The 19,271-nt window shown below is 41.0% G+C and overlaps 1 protein-coding gene across 4 annotated transcripts; it reads right to left on the bottom strand.

The window, feature by feature from the left end:
- Window positions 1-4,904: 4,904 nt before the first annotated feature.
- si:ch211-198m17.1 (mucin-2) lies at window positions 4,905-18,933 on the bottom strand. Of its 4 annotated transcripts, none has more exons than XM_047572747.1 (15): window positions 18,740-18,933; window positions 10,182-11,717; window positions 9,801-10,130; window positions 9,226-9,372; window positions 8,876-8,974; window positions 8,649-8,758; window positions 8,503-8,561; window positions 8,273-8,406; window positions 8,049-8,183; window positions 7,325-7,367; window positions 7,145-7,182; window positions 6,947-7,034; window positions 6,410-6,605; window positions 6,014-6,046; window positions 4,905-5,780 (listed from the first exon to the last, which is right to left on the bottom strand). In XM_047572747.1, exons 1-15 carry the CDS (start codon window positions 18,789-18,791, stop codon window positions 5,652-5,654), a joined length of 3,129 nt encoding a protein of 1,042 aa, XP_047428703.1. In that variant the 5' UTR covers window positions 18,792-18,933; the 3' UTR covers window positions 4,905-5,651. The 4 variants fall into 4 exon arrangements, with proteins under 4 accessions (XP_047428703.1, XP_047428702.1, XP_047428700.1 ...); XM_047572746.1 differs by having other exon boundaries at window positions 9,801-10,706; window positions 10,758-11,717; XM_047572744.1 differs by having other exon boundaries at window positions 9,801-11,717.
- Window positions 18,934-19,271: the final 338 nt, after the last annotated feature.

Here is a 19,271-nt window from a genome sequence, read left to right as displayed (position 1 = left end):
AGGGGCAGGCCACGTGACCAAACAAATAGACTCGATGGGGCCAACTGGTGGACAGATGTGGAATGACAAGACAATTTGAATACAGCAGCTTCCAAGAAATGACCAGTGGAAGCCGAGAAATCCTGACAATATATATACATTCCTTCTACACTGAGGAAGGAAAAAATAATCACATTACACTTATCTCAGTCTTGGGGAATGCAGAATCTTGACAAATACAGACACACACATGGTACTATGAAACTATACCAACTGTATAGTTAATCCATACAGCACACAGCTTGATAGAATTAGGATAACAAGTTGTCCCACATTTAGAAAAGTAATTAAGATGATCCCCAAATAAATCTAAAGGGGTCAAATTCTTCAGAGTAAGTTAAGCCGTTGTTTTTTTGTTTTGAAATTTTGAAACAGCAGAAACATTCGCCCTTTGACCTGCACATGGCCTGTGAGTTCAGGACAATTAACCGAGAGAAAAGAAGGTATCACCTTTCAGTATAATATTAACTGCAATCATATTTACTCTTCTCCCTTTTATCAGATCGCTGCTGTTTGTCAGGAAGAAAGAGGCTTAATGTCCTCTCAGACTAATGTCTGACCGGCGCCACAACTTTCTCACCGTCCTCTCAGCCAGCAGGACTCATCAATAGGATTTTCTGTCTGGCTCTCTCTGCATTATCTGCTGACACTCAGGCTCCTCCAAAGCCTCGGACTGCTCTCCGCCGGCTGAGACGACGGCAGGATGGAATAATAAATGCGATTAGCCCACTGCTCTTATAGAATGATATGATACCGCTTGAATCCACATTTGCGGAACAATTTGTGTTAACAGTCCTTGGAAATTCATCCAGTAAATTAGCAACCACAAAGAGACACAAAATCCCCACAAAACAGGAAGAAAAGACCACAAAATGATGCACAATTAAGAATTTAGTGAGGTTTTTGTGTAACATTAAAGCAAAGTGGAGCAGACCTTTGACCTTAGACCTTTGACCCCATTACGTCTCCAGACATACATTTATTAAGACGTTTATTTGATCGTTTATTTGCTTGTTTGTTCATTTTATTCCTGGGCGTCTCTCAGAGCCATCAATGGCGTATTAAATAAGGCATCACGAGAATAAAACATGCAATGCAAGAAACATAAAAGCAGATTTAACAAGTTTCTTTGAGGCGTGTTTCATTCTACGTATTACAGCCATGGAGGTGGAAGAAGAGAGGGAGAAAGACTCAGCGAGAGAGGCAGACGTTCGTTCATTCGCAGCTCTAAGCAGCGGAGCAGGTGGCTTTGGCTTCCTTGTTGGGCCTTTTGGCAGAAATTTACAAGATTGTTTTGTTGACAATTTGGGCAGAGTACATGTAAGTGTTTGCAAACTATCATCTGCTTCATATGCTGTTGTCTCTGTGGTGGTGGTGTCCCCAGGACTCACTCACTGGGTTAAATGCAGAGAACAAATGGCTTGTGTTGTGTGTGTGTTCATACAGCATTAACATTTGGTGCTGTTCTTTTTAACACATTCTGCATGAAGGAATGACATATTTTCTTGTTAAGAGTCATTTTAACTTAGCACGCCCAAAAATGTAAGCTTACAAAGAAATAAAAAGGAGGATACTGCAATAATCATTTAACAACAATAAAGGTGCTTTGTAGTGCAGCAGATCCTAGAGGCAACCGTTTTACTCACATTTGATATTTATACTGTCAGTGTGTCTCCACTGTAAATACTATAGTCTTTATCAAATTAATATTCATATGTTGGCCTAGTAAATACACTTATTATAAATGTGGTTTCATGTAAAGCCTAAAATGATTGTATAATTCTATATTCAAACACCTTGATTTGTCCGGACAACAGTCAGTTCACAAAGACATGTAATACATTACTAAATATTAAAATGGATTTGATATTCAGAGTTCAGAAACTAAAGGGCACAAGCAGAAACACGTCTCTCCATATACGTTTGACTATGGCTCAGACACGCCTGATCTGCACACTATCTCTGGGACGAGGAAGTTCTTCAAGCCGGCGGTCCATCTCTGTTGTCTCAGAGGCTCGATGCTTATTGGATTGCGTGGCCATTCCCACAGCTCCAGCAGGTCAAATGACTGGGATGCGTATCTCACGGCCGCTAAGTGGTCTATCGATCAGTCAGCTGAGCCTGCGGGCTCATGGGATGAGCTGCAGAAGATGCAGCCAAGACTCGGCTGGATGGTACTGTTTAGAAAATAGGAGACATTCCTCCACACTTGAGAACTGATGCCCCAAGTAAGAGAGGGGCGCGCACTGCAAAGAAGACAATCTGGTGAACAGTATAATTCACGTCAATAGGCAATGCAGTTCTTCAGACACTTTCTTTGACATTTCTTGAAATTTTTTTTTAGACAGGGTTTGAGAGAGCCTGGTAAATGTGTTTTCCTACTGCCTCAAATAACACGGTTTTCTGCCTTATGGCCTGAACTGGCATATCTGTGAACGTGTCAGTGACTGTTTCAGTCAATAAATGACCCAACACATCTGATAAAATGCATCAGTCTCAACTGCCGCTAACGAGAGAAGATGCACAAGTCAGAATTTAAGTAGCGAAGGATGATGATCTTCAATCCTCTTCGTCAAACCACCTAGACCAGTTTAATGAAGTCACTAATACAGTGTGAGTTGCAGCTTCCTCAGTACAAACAAGCGAAATACTACAGCCCTTAATGATTTGGTTTGTGAGTTACTTTACTATCAGATTAGTTAAAGTCCAGCCCTATAGCTGTCCATGGTATTAAGCTCCAGATCAGGACATGTACACACATGCTTACACTGTACATACAAACATAAATCAACACACAACATGTGCAGCTGATTTGAACACCCTGTATGTCAGCTACAGTATGTTCCAGTGACCCAGTGGCCAAGATTAAGGCCTGGTAATGCCAGATTTAATGTACCAACAAACCAAATCCTAGTTTCTAAAGAGCCCATGAGGAGCAGACTGTAATGCCATGGTAGACACACAGCCAGCCAAGTTTTACACAAACCCAACATAACACTTCTGCAGGTTTCAGACACGTCATAAATAAACAAAATGCATAGTGAACTCCACCTCCATGAATAATCATGTTAACGCCGTAATTCATGAAGCCATTCAATTATATCCAAAGGCCTTCAGCAGCTGGGATATGAATAATGAACAGCACCAGTGAGTGAATACCCATTATCATTAAGTTTAAATGGCGGTGGCCGTGATTGCAAAAGCAGTCCTGCTCATTAAATAATGGACTTTGCATGTGAGTTCCTTTAGTCTGCTGCTGTTTCATTACACTCAATACAGACGAAGAAAAGTTGCATACAGGAATGCAATTATTCTCCAAAAAATACAGTGGTGTGAAACTATGTTAGCCCCCTTGCTGATTTTTTCTATTTTTTGCATGTTTGTCTCACCTAAATGTTTCAGGTCATCAAATATCAAATATGAAATATAAGACAAAGATAACACAGACCACTGCCTGTTCTCAATCAAGAAATCAATTCAATAGGACCTGTCTGATGTGAGGTAGACCAAAAGATCCTCAGAAATTCAGGAACAAATGAGAAAGAAAGTCTTTGAGATCTATCACTCTGGAAAAGGTTATGGAGCCATTTCTAAAGCTCTGGGATTCTTCCCAGGAAAGGCAGCAACAACTCATCCATGAGGTCACGAAAGACCCCACAACAGCAGTGTGTGTCGTTACATCTGGTGTAGAAGTAACACCACATTTCAGAAAAAGAACATCATACCAACAATAAAATCTGATAGTGGCAGTGTGATGGTCTGGGGCTGTTTTGCTGCTTCAAGATCTGAATTCTGTTGTCTACCACAAAAATCCTTGAGGAGAAAATCCAGCCATCTGTTGGTGACCTCAAGCTGAAGAGAACCTGGGTTCTGCAGCAGGACAATGATCCAAAACACACCAGCAAGTCCACTTCTGAACAGATGAAGAACTAAATGAGGACTTTGGAGTTCTCCGGTCAAAGTCCTGACCTGAATCCTATTAAGATGCTGTGACCTTAAAAAGGAGGTTCATGATGGAAAACCCTCCAATGTGAATTACAACAGAATGCAGAGTTACAACTATTCTGCAAAGAGTGGAACAAAATTCCTCCACAGCGCTGGAAAAGACTCACTGAAGTTGGCAAACCCAACCTGTTATTAGGTTTAGGTTTAAGGGGTAAGTACTTTTTTCACACAGGGCCATGTAGGTTTGGATTTAGTTTTCCCTTAATTAATACCTTCATTTTGTGTTTACTTGTGTTATCATTAAATCATATTTAAATGTGTCTGATGATCTGAAACATTTAGGTGGGACAAACGTGCAAAAAAAAAAAAAAGAAATCGTGCCAACAGTTTTTCACACCACTGTGTGTGATCTCAAACCTAAATAAATGTAAATTATTTCTCTGCGGAGATCATTTAAGTGGTCTTGAATCTTTACCTGTAGATGTGAACAAATACACCTCAAACATTGAGTACAAGAACAAGATGAAAATAACACAGGGATATTAGATTTGCACATATTATCAATTATTTATACATTTTGTTCTATATAATCTACATAATTTTCCACCTATATATAAAGAACCCTTACCCTTAGTATTTAGATGGCACCCTTCGCACATTTGATAATGGCGTCAAAAAACAGAAATGTTTTAACACCAAATAAGGGAATATTTTACATAACACTATGCAGATGTACAAAATCTTATGACAGTAATCCAAAGAGACTTATGTACTCAAGTAGGATTTGTAGCTGGGGCCCTCACAATTATATATTCATAATGGTCAGTTGTGGCAGCTATGGCAAATTTGGGTTTTAAAACCTTGTATAAACTTTTGTGTGGCAGACATGTCACATCTATGAGTAATAAAAAGCAAATCAGTTGTGTTTAAATAAATTTATTTCCATACACATTCTCTGCAAAAGGATCTTCAATTATTTACAAAAATCTCACACACATATAAAACAGTCTCAAACACACATGGATAAATATATACAGAGAAAAAAGAAATGTATATAAGCGATAAATGGCACATCTCAGAGACAGGCTTTTTCATTCGCTTTGCATAATGTTTCCTATTTGTGAATTAAACAATAAAAACAGGCACATTTTGCAAGTTCAACAAATAGAGATTTAGACTGCTGCAACATAAATCCCTTTAAAGATAACAAGGGATCCAGCCCCGTTAGTAATTTAAGATAAGATTTTCTTGAAAAAAAAAAAAAGAATAATAATCACACCCTTACCCTTACCCAGAAAGGCCATATTCAATTAAACAATTTACCTTTGATTGAAACATGTGGTAAATGTTACGTACACTTTAGTGCAATTAAACACGAGAACCTTCATTTTCAAAGCCTAAAGAGTGATTTCTTTACAGCATAAAAAAGAGAAAAAAAGTCAAATGTACCCCTAAAAAACATCACTGAGCAACAGCGACATCTAATGGTCACAATCTTTTTTGGTTGTAGTGAGTGTCCTTTGTGATTCATATCTAAACCAAGAAAGCTCAGAGTGTAAGTAATGTATCTTTAAAAATAACCTCATGCTGCTCAGAAAATGAATTGTGCCTGTTGTCCCATAGTTCAACGTCCTTTTGATCCCTTGTTTGTCCTTTCTTGATGTTTTTCAGTTTTTCTTCTCGTCTCCTGGTAAGTAGTAAGGATTCTCATGGCCTTGAACCAGATATGAATAACGGGATGCATTTTTACCTTTGAAGGTCTCCATTCCCTCTGGGTTTAGACTGTACGATGCTGACTGAAATGTCAAGAAAGCAGCGTGTTAGTTTCTCATTTAAACACAAGGTTCTTTCCAGACCAGCACCCGTAAAAGCCAAACAAACCCAGCCCAGTCACCATGGTAGACTGAAAAGCCATCCAACCAACCATCCAGCAACTCCCATCACCGCAAACACCAACACCAATATTTTCCCTCTAGTCAGTCTAAATTATTAGCCGGGGTCATCAAGGCAAATCAGGATCTAGCCTTACCTTTTTCCAACTTTTCTCCTTTATGTGAAAACCCTAAAGTAATACACTGGGAGTCAGGCAAAGCGGGTAGCTGCTAATTCTGCATGATTGGGTTAAATGTATCACTCTGATTAATAGTTAACATTTCTTTGTGATATAGAGAATGTTGATTTGCAGGTTAAAGAAAACAAACAAAAGACATGAATAAATATGGATTCATGAAAAGAAAATGTTCATCTCACAGGCTAATTTAGCCAGTTTAAACCACCAAATGATTGTTTAGTGTGTTAATGGGCGTGTTAATAACATGTAGAACAACACATTTCTGCTTGATTTGGAGGATGATTGCCAATAAACGGATTAGTGGTTAATAACTGACATGACTGAGGCGACTGGAGAACAGCGGCGATAACTCACCAATCCGTTGCCGTTCTGCTTTTTGTTCACCAGGTTATGAGTGCTGCTCCCTTCTGTCAACTCTAAGGACTGAGGTGAATCCCACTTGGTGGTGGCTCGAGGGATGCGACTGATGCCAATGGGCCAGGGCTGGTTTAAGGCACCTGATGAGTACGGACTGCTGCTGATGTCGGCCTTGTTCTCTGACCTATTCCTCCTGAACGAAGAGAATGGAAAATGGCTGAACGCGACACTGCTGATATTATTTATTGTTATTCATTTTCTATCAAATAATGAACTGGTCCTGTTAATAAATATTGTTCAAGCAGCCAAAGTCTGATATATAATATACACTGTATGATCTATGAGTTAATTCCATGTACACCATCCTACCTGTATTAAATGTCATGTTAATGTATTAAATTAATCTTTAAAATGGCAAAGAAATGGGTAAAAAAGTTCACACTGTAGTTGCAAGATTCAAGCTACTTTATTCGAAATGACATCAGTGCTAGGGCTGATGATGTTGTTAGAAACAGTGATCTTAAATATTCTTACCAGCAGCAGTATATCAACAGAGACAGGACAAGGATGAGCAATATTCCTCCTAGAACACAGGATATGACCACAACTGCCAGCAGGGATGCTGTGAAGTCAGAGTTTAAGACATTTTTAGAGATCTGTGAGTCATTACGTACGGTGCAGTTTGTGTAGCGACTGCTGCTGTACCATATTTAAAATAGTGCTGTTACTCACAGTCACTGCAGTTGAAGCCGGAATATCCAAACGCACACCTGAAAGGGAGCATAAAGATATTCACATATACACATAGCGGAGCGAAACACTGAGTCAGTAACTTCACAACAACATCTACTGCACCACACACACACACACACACAAACACACACACTAAAAACTAAAAATGTGTGTACTCACGGTTTACACTCATTATTCACTGCCATCTGCCCACTTGGACACGCTGCAAAGAGAAATACAATGACTTCAACACAATGTTTGTATAAAATACAAAGAAATGAACTGCATGCCCGGTTGTACATGCAAAGCAAACCGACAGTCTCTTCATATGAATGCTCCATGACGGCTATTAAAGCAGGCGCATACTAGTCCATTATGCTTTTCTTGAGAAAGGAACTGCATGCCACATTTGACTGACCCAATGAAGGTCTTACTCTCTATAACTGCTCCTACTGATCAGATCCCTCGGTCAGATCCCTCCACATAGACGTAAAGCTGTGATCCTTCCCAGTGTTTCCAGGGAAACATCCCCGTTAAAAAGAAGTAAATTAGGGAGATAAATGAAGTAAGGGTTAAGGGTTGGCATGGAGAAAAGGCTAGAGCTCTTGACCTTGTCTGTGAGTCTTGCTCCCCGTTGTTTCACTGCCTCATTCCCACACAGAAGTATTTCATTGAGGGTAAGCAGGTTTTGGTACAGTTTTCTTAACTGTAGATCAGTTGGGAAAACTTCACTTACGCCTTAATCTCAGAAACAGCAGATCATGAGCTCTTTGAGTCTATAAATAAGGCTTTAATAATCTATTACACTATGCTAAAAACAAAAACATAAAAGACAAATACTAGAACAAGTTATGATTCAAATCTAACAAAAGTTTTGACTGTGGAGGAAAGTGAAAAAAATTACCTATACAGCTGGTGTTTGAGTACAAAAAAGAGATGAAGCCCTCTTTACAGGTACAATGAGCGCGGCCATCTTTATTTGCACAGTTTGAAGTGGAGGGTTCACAAGGTACTGGATCCTGCTCGCAGAGGTTTGTAGCTAAAACAGAACAAATATAGAACAGATGTATGTGAAAAGGATCTACATCAAGTAACAGATATAAGTCATGCATTTAGTACAGTATTTACCAACAAATGTAGCGTCAGCCAGTAAACCTTCTGAAGAGTTGGAAATAGCATTGTCAATGGACTTCTTAACAACTTCTTCAGAGACATTGGTGTTTTGGAATATGTTATTCACAGTTGCCTGCACGCTTCCTCGTCTGGAGAAATAAAGAAAAACACAGACAGTTTTGAGGAATGTTTAAAAACATGTGCCATTATGTATTTGTGCAGCATGACAAAGAGAAAACACTCACTCAAGGCGCACGACATCAGACCGTATATACCCCGGCTGACTTCGAAGGATCGCTCTGAGCTATAAAACAAAATAAAAATGGCTTAATGACTAAGAGAGGAGCATGTTTGACAGCTACTCAACATGCTTCATGACCTCACGACCTACCGCTGCTGAGATATTAGCCGCTGTCTCCTTGAATATGTTCGAGGACCTGTTGAGCATTTCATTTTTAAATTCTAAGGATAAGAGATGAAGCTGGCCGGGGAACACTTGGGCTAAGTGGAGAGGAGGAGAAGAGAAGGTGACAATCTTACAGCTTCCACCTCATAATAATCTCCATAACAGTATGAGCATTTTTGCATCTGAACAAACTTGAAATGTTATGTTCTTACCACGTTCACAGCGATCATTCACCAGGAAGCTACCAGAGAGACACTGGCAGGTGCCGTTAAGACAGACACTTTCAAATGGACATTGAATGGTAGGACACTCTGACAAGAGATAGAAGAAAACGTAGGCATCACCAACTGTCATCTCATTTTCTTCTCATGTGCCACGAAGAAACTTGCTTTACAGCTATTTCCATGGCAAAAAAAAAGACAGTCTAAAAGCAAAAGTGATTTTCTGATGGAGTGGTTGAGAGAAATCGTATTTGTTTGCTTACAGCAAAAACCAGTACTCCATGAACTCGTGACATTATGGGGCAGATACATAAAAAGGTACACTGGAGAAAGGCACAAACCTATAACTGGAGCTGAGGTGCTGATGGTGCTGATGGTAGTAGCAGTAGGGCTGGTAGGGGTGGTGGTGTTGGAGGTTGGAGTGACGTTGGTGGTAAGTGAAGCTGTAGTATTTCCAGTAGTCAGATGAGTTGTAGTGTGGCCAGTCACTATATCATCAAAATTAAGAAACAGTCAGTGCACAAATATTCAAACAGAATCAGCAATCAGTGTCGCCTAGCGTTACCATGGTTATGTATATAATGTTTCTGTATAAAGCTGCACAAAGAACAATTATTAGTCAGTTACCAGTCAAAATATATTATTACTCATCTCAGATTTTGCTGATAAAAAAATGTAAATGTCCTGGTTTGCAGACATCGTTTATCATTGAGTGTGAGGTTTACATCTGATGTATTTAATAAGATATCTCATCTAATATTAGATGGATTATCATGGACTTTGGTACAGGTCTGCAACATCAAACTGCTTTGTGCAGGTGTGCTCATTTTCCCTGATTACATTCCCTCTCACCTGCAGGTCATAGTGTATAATTTATAAAAACACACATTAACAATTATCATGCTGTTAGTATTACCTCCTGAGGTTGTTGTTGAGGGACTAAGGGTGGTGTTGGTATTTCCAGTGGTTACGGTTGGTGGAATTGTTGTGCTCATGACTGTTGGACTTGTTGCGTTGGTTGCGTTGGTTACGGTTGGTGGAATTGTTGTGCTCATGACTGTTGGACTTGTTGCGTTGGTTGCGTTGGTTACGGTTGGTGGAATTGTTGTGCTCATGACTGTTGGACTTGTTGCGTTGGTTGCGTTGGTTACGGTTGGTGGAACTGTTGTGCTCATGACTGTTGGACTTGTTGCGTTGGTTGCGTTGGTTACGGTTGGTGGAATTGTTGTGCTCATGACTGTTGGACTTGTTGCGTTGGTTGCGGTTGGCGGAATTGTTGTGCTCATGACTGTTGGACTTGTTGCGTTGGTTGCGTTGGTTGCGGTTGGCGGAATTGTTGTGCTCATGACTGTTGGACTTGTTGCGTTGGTTGCGTTGGTTGCGTTGGTTACGGTTGGCGGAATTGTTGTGCTCATGACTGTTGGACTTGTTGCGTTGGTTGCGTTGGTTACGGTTGGCGGAATTGTTGTGCTCATGACTGTTGGACTTGTTGCGTTGGTTGCGTTGGTTACGGTTGGCGGAATTGTTGTGCTCATGACTGTTGGACTTGTTGCGTTGGTTGCGTTGGTTACGGTTGGCGGAATTGTTGTGCTCATGACTGTTGGACTTGTTGCGTTGGTTGCGTTGGTTACGGTTGGCGGAATTGTTGTGCTCATGACTGTTGGACTTGTTGCGTTGGTTGCGTTGGTTACGGTTGGTGGAATTGTTGTGCTCATGACTGTTGGACTTGTTGCGTTGGTTGCGTTGGTTACGGTTGGCGGAACTGTTGTGCTCATGACTGTTGGACTTGTTGCGTTGGTTGCGTTGGTTACGGTTGGTGGAACTGTTGTGCTCATGACTGTTGGACTTGTTGCGTTGGTTACGGTTGGTGGAACTGTTGTGCTCATGACTGTTGGACTTGTTGCGTTGGTTGCGTTGGTTACGGTTGGTGGAATTGTTGTGCTCATGACTGTTGGACTTGTTGCGTTGGTTACGGTTGGTGGAACTGTTGTGCTCATGACTGTTGGACTTGTTGCGTTGGTTGCGTTGCTTACGGTTGGTGGAATTGTTGTGCTCATGACTGTTGGACTTGTTGCGTTGGTTACGGTTGGTGGAATTGTTGTGCTCATGACTGTTGGACTTGTTGCGTTGGTTGCGTTGGTTACGGTTGGTGGAATTGTGCTCGTGACTGTTGGACTTGTTGTGTTGGTTGTGTTGGTTGCAGTTGGTGGAATTGTTGTGCTCGTGACTGCTGGAATTGTTGCGTTGGTTGCGTTGCTTACGGTTGGTGGAATTGTTGTGCTCATGACTGTTGGACTTGTTGTGTTGGTTGTGTTGGTTGCAGTTGGTGGAATTGTTGTGCTCATGACTGTTGGACTAGTTGCGTTGGTTGCGTTGTTTGCGGTTGGCAAAATTGTTGTGCTTGTGACTGCTGGAGTTGTTGCGTTAGTGGTGGTGTGTGTGGTTGGTTGAATTGTTGTGCTCATGACTGTTGGACTAGTTGCGTTGTTTGCGGTTGGCAGAATTGTTGTGCTTGTGACTGCTGGAGTTGTTGCGTTAGTGGTGGTGTGTGTGGTTGGTGGAATTGTTGTGCTCGTGACTGCTGGACTTGTGTTGATGGTATTTTGCTCTGGAGCAGGTGTGGTGCCTGGAGTTGTAGTCTCACTAGAACTGGTGGTATGACTTGTCTGTGGATTTGCAGTGGGCGTTGTTGAAGCAGCGGTTGGTAAAGCAGAGTGAGTTGTGTCACCAACAACTGTGGTGGTGATCTCTGTGGGGTTGGTGGAAACTGTCACAGATCTAGCTGCCTCTGTAGCTGCTGTAGCATTACTTGTGGTATTCTCTGCTGTCACTCCTAGAGTCAAAACAAAAGGACAGAAAACAATCAGTACACCACCTTCTCTCTACAAGACAGAAATTATGAGGAGTCCAGTACAATAAGTCCAGTTCTGAGATGCTACCCAATAGAACAGGGAGAGTTAAAGGTCATTTGTAAATTCAGTGACTTCTACACCCCAAGATGTGTCAGTCACAAATGCTGCCAACTTCATGTGACTACCTTAGAGGAAAGAGCTTCCTCTGTTAGTATGGTCATGACGCCTGTTCCCATTTAACCCTCTCCCATTCTTCACTTGGCGTTTATAGGAAGACAGAGGAAGCCAGAGGGCAGCTTGAGGAGTGGTTCAAACAGCAGGAGGCCTTTGATGATATGGCTAAGTCTGTGTAGCTCAGCTCCTGCACAGAATGATTATATGCAATGTCCTCCTTTCAGCAGCCAGAGAGGGTACATGCTACCAAAAGCCAGATGGGTGAATGGCTTACACAAACAGCGTTCTCCAGTAAGTCATCTCTAAGGCACAAGGAAGTGGTGAAAAATATCAAGACTAATATCAGATCCTGAACTTGATTTGATTATTTTCTGTGTGTAAGGCTCTGCATGACTTAATGTATTTATCACTTAGTAACCAAGACTCATTTAGAGATGAAAAACAACAGGCTCCACACACTCCGCGACAGCAGACGTTTATACGTTTGTGAATATGATGTAGTTAATGCACACAGTAACTACACAGCACCGTGTACTGCACCACACACATGCGTGCGAACATACATACACGCACACACCTAAAAAGTTACACATTAGGTAAGTAGAAGAAGTCATTGACGATGAGATAATATAGATGAGGAAGTGACATTTTTAATGATCATAAAATAGAGGAGTGGCAGCGTTTGGTATTTACACATGAAGCAACATAATGTGACATCAGTGCAGCAAAACACACCTAACAGCATAGCTGCCTAAGTCATATTTGAACGTTTTTGGAAAACAAGAAAAATATATTTTTATCAAGTTTATTGTTTGTTTGTTTGTTGCTGTTTTTTTTTGATTTTGTAACAGTCAAAAAATGACTGGGCTAATTATGCTATTAGGCTAATGTATCATTTATGATAGGCTCTTCAAGATTAAACTAATCTTAGTGGGTAACCCAAGATAGAGATGAATGAAAAACCTCTTAGATGAGATTGAGCAACTTTGATTCTATCTGTGTAACTTTTTTTGTATCTTTTGCAAGGACTTTTGTATTCCAATGAATGTCTGAGTTGAAGGTTAAGTATTTCACAGTGCATTTTATCAGCTTGTATAAAAAAAAATCATCACATTTTAGCCATTGTTTAGCTTCCTATTGCTGAAACCGAACAGCCAGTTTCAGTTTACACTCCATCCTGTAGATTAGTCAGGTGTGTGTGACTGGCTCCACTCCAGTAGCTCGGTGCTAAGCTATTGTCAGAACCAGCAGACACTTCTGAATGAAGGCAGTGGAGGACGATTTAGAAATACAATTTTAGCCATAACTGGTAACACAATAAGTGGTTCAAAATGAAAAGACATTAACTTAACAGACTCATAAACTTTCTCAAAAAGACTCTCTCTCAGCTCTCTCTGTGTGTATGTAGAAACCATTTTCCTTATCATGACTGCCAGAATAGAGAGTTTACCAGTTTTTATCTGTGTCTTGACTAATGGTACATTAAAGCTAATCAAAATGGAGGTGTTTGTTAACTGAACACTTAAGGAGTAATAAAGGCTGGACATGCATCAGTGTTAAAAAGACAGGATAGCACCAGTACCATGCTTTTAGACTGAGGCCACTTAGAATTTTCTGCCATATCTATGTCAGAATAGGAAGAATTTTTGTCCTATCAGACCAACCTAGTATTTTTTTCACTTCAGTTCAGTCAAATATTTAATAAAATATTAGGCAATATAGAGAAGAAAAGTCCCGTCTTCTAGTGGAAAAATATGTACATACAGATAAATGTTTTGGCATCTGAAATAATTAATACCATGTAATTATGTCATTGTTGCAACATTTAATATGAGTCTTCCCATAGAGTGTTACAGTAAATTTACTACACTGTTATTCTTTGTCTCAACCTTTGTCTCAGCTCAGTCTTGGAAGGATGCTGAAGCTGCGACCTTGAAGTGGTAATACTGAACAAAGTGTCCCTGTACACTGAGGTAATTCTATCGGTCAATAATCCAGATAAACATGAGAGAACAATATGACCACATCATAAAAATGTATTTACGGACACAGGAGGAAGTAACAGACAAATCAATGTCAAAGACAGTGAAGTGCACACTACCAGTCAAGCGTTTGGAAACACCTTCTCATTCAATTCAATGAGAATGTCCAAATGGAATTGGACACATTGGGATGTTTCCCACTCATCCAAGTAGCTTTTTCATTTTCAGATGACTTGTTTTTTGTTTTGACAGAGCTGCTTTTCAATTGCCTTTGTCTTGCATGACTGCAAAGGTACCCCAAACACTCTGAAAGGTTATGACAACCCACAAGATGATGCATATAGACAGACACTTAGTGTAATATTGTTGAAACAGTGCAGTAATTAAGGGCACACTCTGTGGTGCACGTCTAAATGGGAGCCTTGTCTCCAAGGATTTGGCGGATAATCCCCAACAGACACAAAAGAGATGACTGTGTCGGCCAGGGTGACAAGTGGGTCTAAGGTCATGAACACACACTCAGGAGGATGTGGATAAGAAGGTCCGGCTTTGCTCCAACTCCGCTGAGAAGGTCTGACAAACTATAACCACTCTATCTTTCCTTTTATTGCTCAGCGTAAATCAAACAAGCGCAGTGTAGTAAAGTATCGGTTGCTGAGGAGATGGCTGCTTCCAGCTGTCAGAGCTTTGCCTCACTTCAAACCTCTGACAGAAACAGAGTGAGAGAGGCCGAGTTAGACTTTGGCATCAGTGCTTGTGTTTCAGCTCCGCGCTGCACTTCACTTCAGGGGAATTCTTATGTGACACAATAGCACTTCCGTGAAGTACCCGTTCAATGGCTGACTGTCACATCCAGCCCCCCCGAACTCTCGTGCTCAACGTCCCGCTTCTGCTACCACTCCAAGGTAATAAGCGCTAACCGCTACTGAAAACACAAGGCTGGGTGGGGGGTCACTGACACCAAGACATCAAACTATTTCTTTATTTCTCAATGTTGCCATGAAAGTAGTCCATTTTATCTTCAGGATTAGAAGAAAACAGCATTCCTGAAATACTTTTTTTTTACATCCAGCAGCACTGTGCGAAGCGCATACCTGATTAGAGACTGCACACAGAGCAGGAGATGAACTGACAGGCTGCGACCCAACCGTCAGGAAGAGCCTGAGGCCAAAAGGCAGGATCTCATTAGAGAGACAGAGGAGTCATGTGAAGGGCTGACCTATGGTGACGCGTGCGCAGCGGCCGTGTTTCAGAAATCATGCAGTATGACATCTCAAGCCAGCTGATCAAAGAATGCTAGAAGCGTACTGGACCACAGTTCATGGCTAATTACCGTGCGCCCTTTGTCAGCTAACGAGAGATCGAATGAATTTCTCGCATACTGCTTTATGACCTCCTGCGTTTAAAGGGGCTCATTCCTGCGTTTTAAACCTCATGGCACACCAATGGATGTACACAGGTCAGCCTCCTTCAGCGCCCAATCAAAACAAGGCCCGAGGGACGCCACATCAAAGCAGCACAGCTGACGCCATTTCAGCAGGAATGTCCTCACAGGAGTGTCAACACAACTGATCAGGGCTGGGCAACATGGTGGAAGTCAATGTTCCAATACGAGAAAACATGGATAGTTGGAAACATTGTTCTCAATAAATGAATATCCAGCTTTTTTGATAATGGTTATTTTCTTATAAACAAATTCCAAATGGTTGTTGTTGTTGCCCTTTACGGTTTTGCACAAATGGATGGCTTCATGGAAACTGAATATTTAAGTTATAGAAAACACTTTAGGCTTTAATGTAGCGAACTCAAGAGATGTTCTCTTTAGCTCCCCCCTGGGAATAAGTGCTAGTGTTTTTGAACCGCATTTACAAGATTTCCACCGAACACTTGTCTGTCACCACAGACACCCGGTTCCAAATTCTGCAAATTTACAAGCTCAGTCATCACTCATCTCATTTTGAGACTGATCAACAGACATTCACTGAAATTATCATTTGATCTGATAAAGTTATTAATGATTTGCAGACCTATACATGCCAGTTTATTCAGTACACATCAGTGTACATGGTTAAAACTAATGCAGTCATACAGAATAGCTTTCTCTGATATTCTGTTTTCCGTTAAACTCTTTCACATTAGCCTTTAATCTTGTGCCACGATTCAATTCATCATGGCAACAATGCCTCTCTGACACAAACAAGAGCATTATAACCTTCAAGTGCTATTAGCAGATTGATGACCGTCTTTAAACAAATATTGAAACAATCATTTAATTGAACTGTTTAATCGTATATGATTTAATTATATTTGGAGAGTATCGGTGACAAACAGAGAATAAATCGGGCCCTGGGGATTTGATTCTCTTCTTTCTCATATATGAAACAAATTTATTTCTTTAAAATGTATTTATTAAAATTATTATATATCAAATCCCCCTTTAACCCCCCAACAATACAAGCATTTCAATCCGCTCCATCTATTTGATGGATGGAATGGTGAGCGAGATCATTTATTTACTTTATGTATTAACAGCATTCTGTATCATTAACAGATGACTAACAAAAGATGACTGTGCAAATTTAAACAAAGACCTTGCTCTCTTCCATCTGGACTGTCACATAAACTTGGACTGTGGCTCTTCCTGCTGCTGAGGAGTCAGACTGAATGCCCGACACAGGGCCACGGCTTTCCTTCTGTTTCTGATTCTGGTTTCGTACTATAGCCATTTCTCTGCTTTCTTTGCTCATCAGACAGTCTCCAGAGTCCTCAACAGTAGGAGGCAGACAGAAATGAGTTGTTTCTATCCGAGCAAACAGAGCTCCTTTACTGTAACTTGGAGGTAACAGATGGCTCCCTGAAGCAAGAGCTCACTGGCGGGGCCTCTGCGCATATCATATCCAATTAAAGCTCCGCCAGCACATGCTTTCCAATTACAGAGTGAGATTTACTGCCCCGGAGCACGTCTAATCCAACAGGATACAGCAGGGACAGCAGCGACGGCAGCGACGGAGGGAGCAGAGGCTGAGGTGAAACCGCAGCAACAAGTGCGCGTGAAAAGTGGATGTACTAAAAACAATTGGTGTCAGCAGGTAGAAGGGAGTGGAATGAGGAAGATGAGCAGGTAGAGGGAAGTATAATATGGCAAAGAACAATTAACCGAAGCTAGTAACGAGGAGAGGAGGAAGTCAGTGACGCACAAAAACAACTGACATTCACTGGCTCGGCCAACTTCCCACAAAGATAACACGCTAGTAGTATTTATTACGCTGCCTCATAATACACAGCTCATTTTAATATTACAGAGCAAATGGAATATAGGTCAGACACTTTCCAGTTTGATAGTCTTTCTATTTTATTACATTTTACGTCTCTTATTGTTATTTTTATATTTTATTCTATATTTTGTTGTCTGTTTTTATCTTTATATCAGTTTTTTTTCTGATACTGACCTTTCACTACTTTACCTCATCCTTTTCTTTATGACAGATGCAGTGTACATTAGTTTCCATGCCCTTTTTCCCGTTTCACTTTTAATATGTATATTTGTCAATCAAAATGTAAAGCACTTTGAATGACAACGATTTATTCTGAAAGGTTCTCTGTGAACAAAATCTGACCGATTGATTGATTTCTCATTCCAGAAGAAGTCTTGGATGCTTCAGTAATGACTTAGTGATGACTGGCCAGCATAACACGACACATGGAGCCATGATACAGCATGTGGTTTGAGAGAGAGAGCGGTAGCAGAGCGAGGGGAGGAGAAGACGACATTTATTGTGAAGGATTTCTAATAGGGAAGCTCAACAAAATGTGGCGCCAGACTCAGACTCAGAGGAGGAGGAGGAGCACGGCCTTCAGGAGGTCTTTTCATCTGGACCTCTTTACTGCTACTTCAGACGAACAGAGCTGCCACCAGCTCCGTGCCTCCCTCTGTCTATCTCTGTTTCTATACAAATAACCACATGACAGGAAGGGAGACACACAAGCAGCCTGCAGGCTTCCAGCATATGACCGACTCGCAGTATTCACATGTTTGAAACACAGAGATGCACTTCAGCGCGTGGAGCAGTGACCAATGGATTTGGAACGTTCTGGGGCTTGAGTGAGCATCATCAAAATTCCTCAAGCGGCTTCAGCGCCGCCGCCGAGGCCTCGCAGAATAAACTTTGCGAGTGGAGTGTGCTGCGCTTCAGGGAGCCGGCTGTCGTTTGACCCAGGCCTCCTCGCTGGCATCTGTCCACCCCCAAGGAGCTTTGAGTCACACTGAAGGAGCAGTGAGTCACGCTCAAGACTATTTAACCAACCCCCCCGTGAATGTGTACGGCGGGAAAAGGTACAAACTTTTCACCTGTGGTCCTATTTCAGATGTAAATTTCAATAATAATAACAGGACAATAAAAAATAAATAAATAAATAAATAAATAATAATAATAATAATAATCCAGTGTACGTGTTTTTTTGTTCCACACCTTAGGTTAAGATACTTATTACGATAAAATATGAAATTGTTCATTAATGACAAAAGCACAAAAGCAGATGAAAACAAAACATTTAAAAAAATAATTGTATAGTATAGTGTATAGATAGATAGATGTGCGTGTATACAGTTAAAATGCTGATAATGATACGTCATTCGTGATGTTGTTCATGGTCATTTTTAGGACCTTTTATTGTTTTATTGACTGATATTGTCATCATACAGAAAATTAAAGATACCTCCGTCACATATATATTTAAGTAAGATAAATATTTGAGGTTTCAAACAGCAACTAGTAACCTGAACATGGACTCAAACGTTAACTTCTGTCTCTGCTCTAAGAAAAAGTGTGGAAGTAAACTCCACTCACCTTTGAAGAGAGCCCCGCAGAGAAACAGGAGAGGTAGATATCTGAGTAACATGTTTCTGGTGTCGTTAAACGGTTCTTCTGAAAAGGGCCACCCGGTGAAGAAGTGCCGCGTCCCGCCGGTGTAACGTAGAAAATAACGGTGCTTCCAGAGGCCGTGTCTTCCTCCAGGCTGCTACAGGTGGTCTAGTCTGGAGCCGCAGCCCCTGACACTCTTAAAAGCCTTAGCCTCGCCTGATTGGCCGCCTGCCCTGTCAATCATCATTACTGTACTGCTCTTCCTCCACCCACGCGCTGGGCCTGTCTCCCATAAACCTGCCATCAGCAACGCAAAGGAAGAAGAAAAACGAACAATAAAAGTCTATTTTTAGCTCTGGGTTCAAACGCACAGTACAGAGGGATCAAATAAGTGCCTTGCCCAAGGACAAAGGACAGAGTCGCAAACCAAATGTATTGTGTGGTAGACAGCTTTGATCCTGTGCATCTCCACAAATACATCAATGAATGTATAAAGGCAGCCATTTTAAAATACACA

This window comes from Mugil cephalus, chromosome 20 (assembly GCF_022458985.1).
Source record: "Mugil cephalus isolate CIBA_MC_2020 chromosome 20, CIBA_Mcephalus_1.1, whole genome shotgun sequence".
Classification (NCBI taxonomy): Eukaryota; Metazoa; Chordata; class Actinopteri; order Mugiliformes; family Mugilidae; genus Mugil; species Mugil cephalus.
Note: the sequence above shows the minus strand (reverse complement) of the source record. Positions and strands in the feature narration are given on the sequence as shown.

What these genes read in the sequence shown, in the direction of transcription:
- si:ch211-198m17.1 (XM_047572744.1), bottom strand. Translation starts at nt 18,791, where the DNA reads ATGTTACTCAGATATCTACCTCTCCTGTTTCTCTGCGGGGCTCTCTTC. An exon ending in GAATGATCGCTGTGAACGTG is followed by an intron (nt 8,759 to 8,875) that starts GTAAGAACATAA and finishes CTCTCCACTTAG; the next exon opens with CCCAAGTGTTCCCCGGCCAG. An exon ending in TCTGATGTCGTGCGCCTTGA is followed by an intron (nt 8,407 to 8,502) that starts GTGAGTGTTTTC and finishes TTATTTCTCCAG; the next exon opens with ACGAGGAAGCGTGCAGGCAA.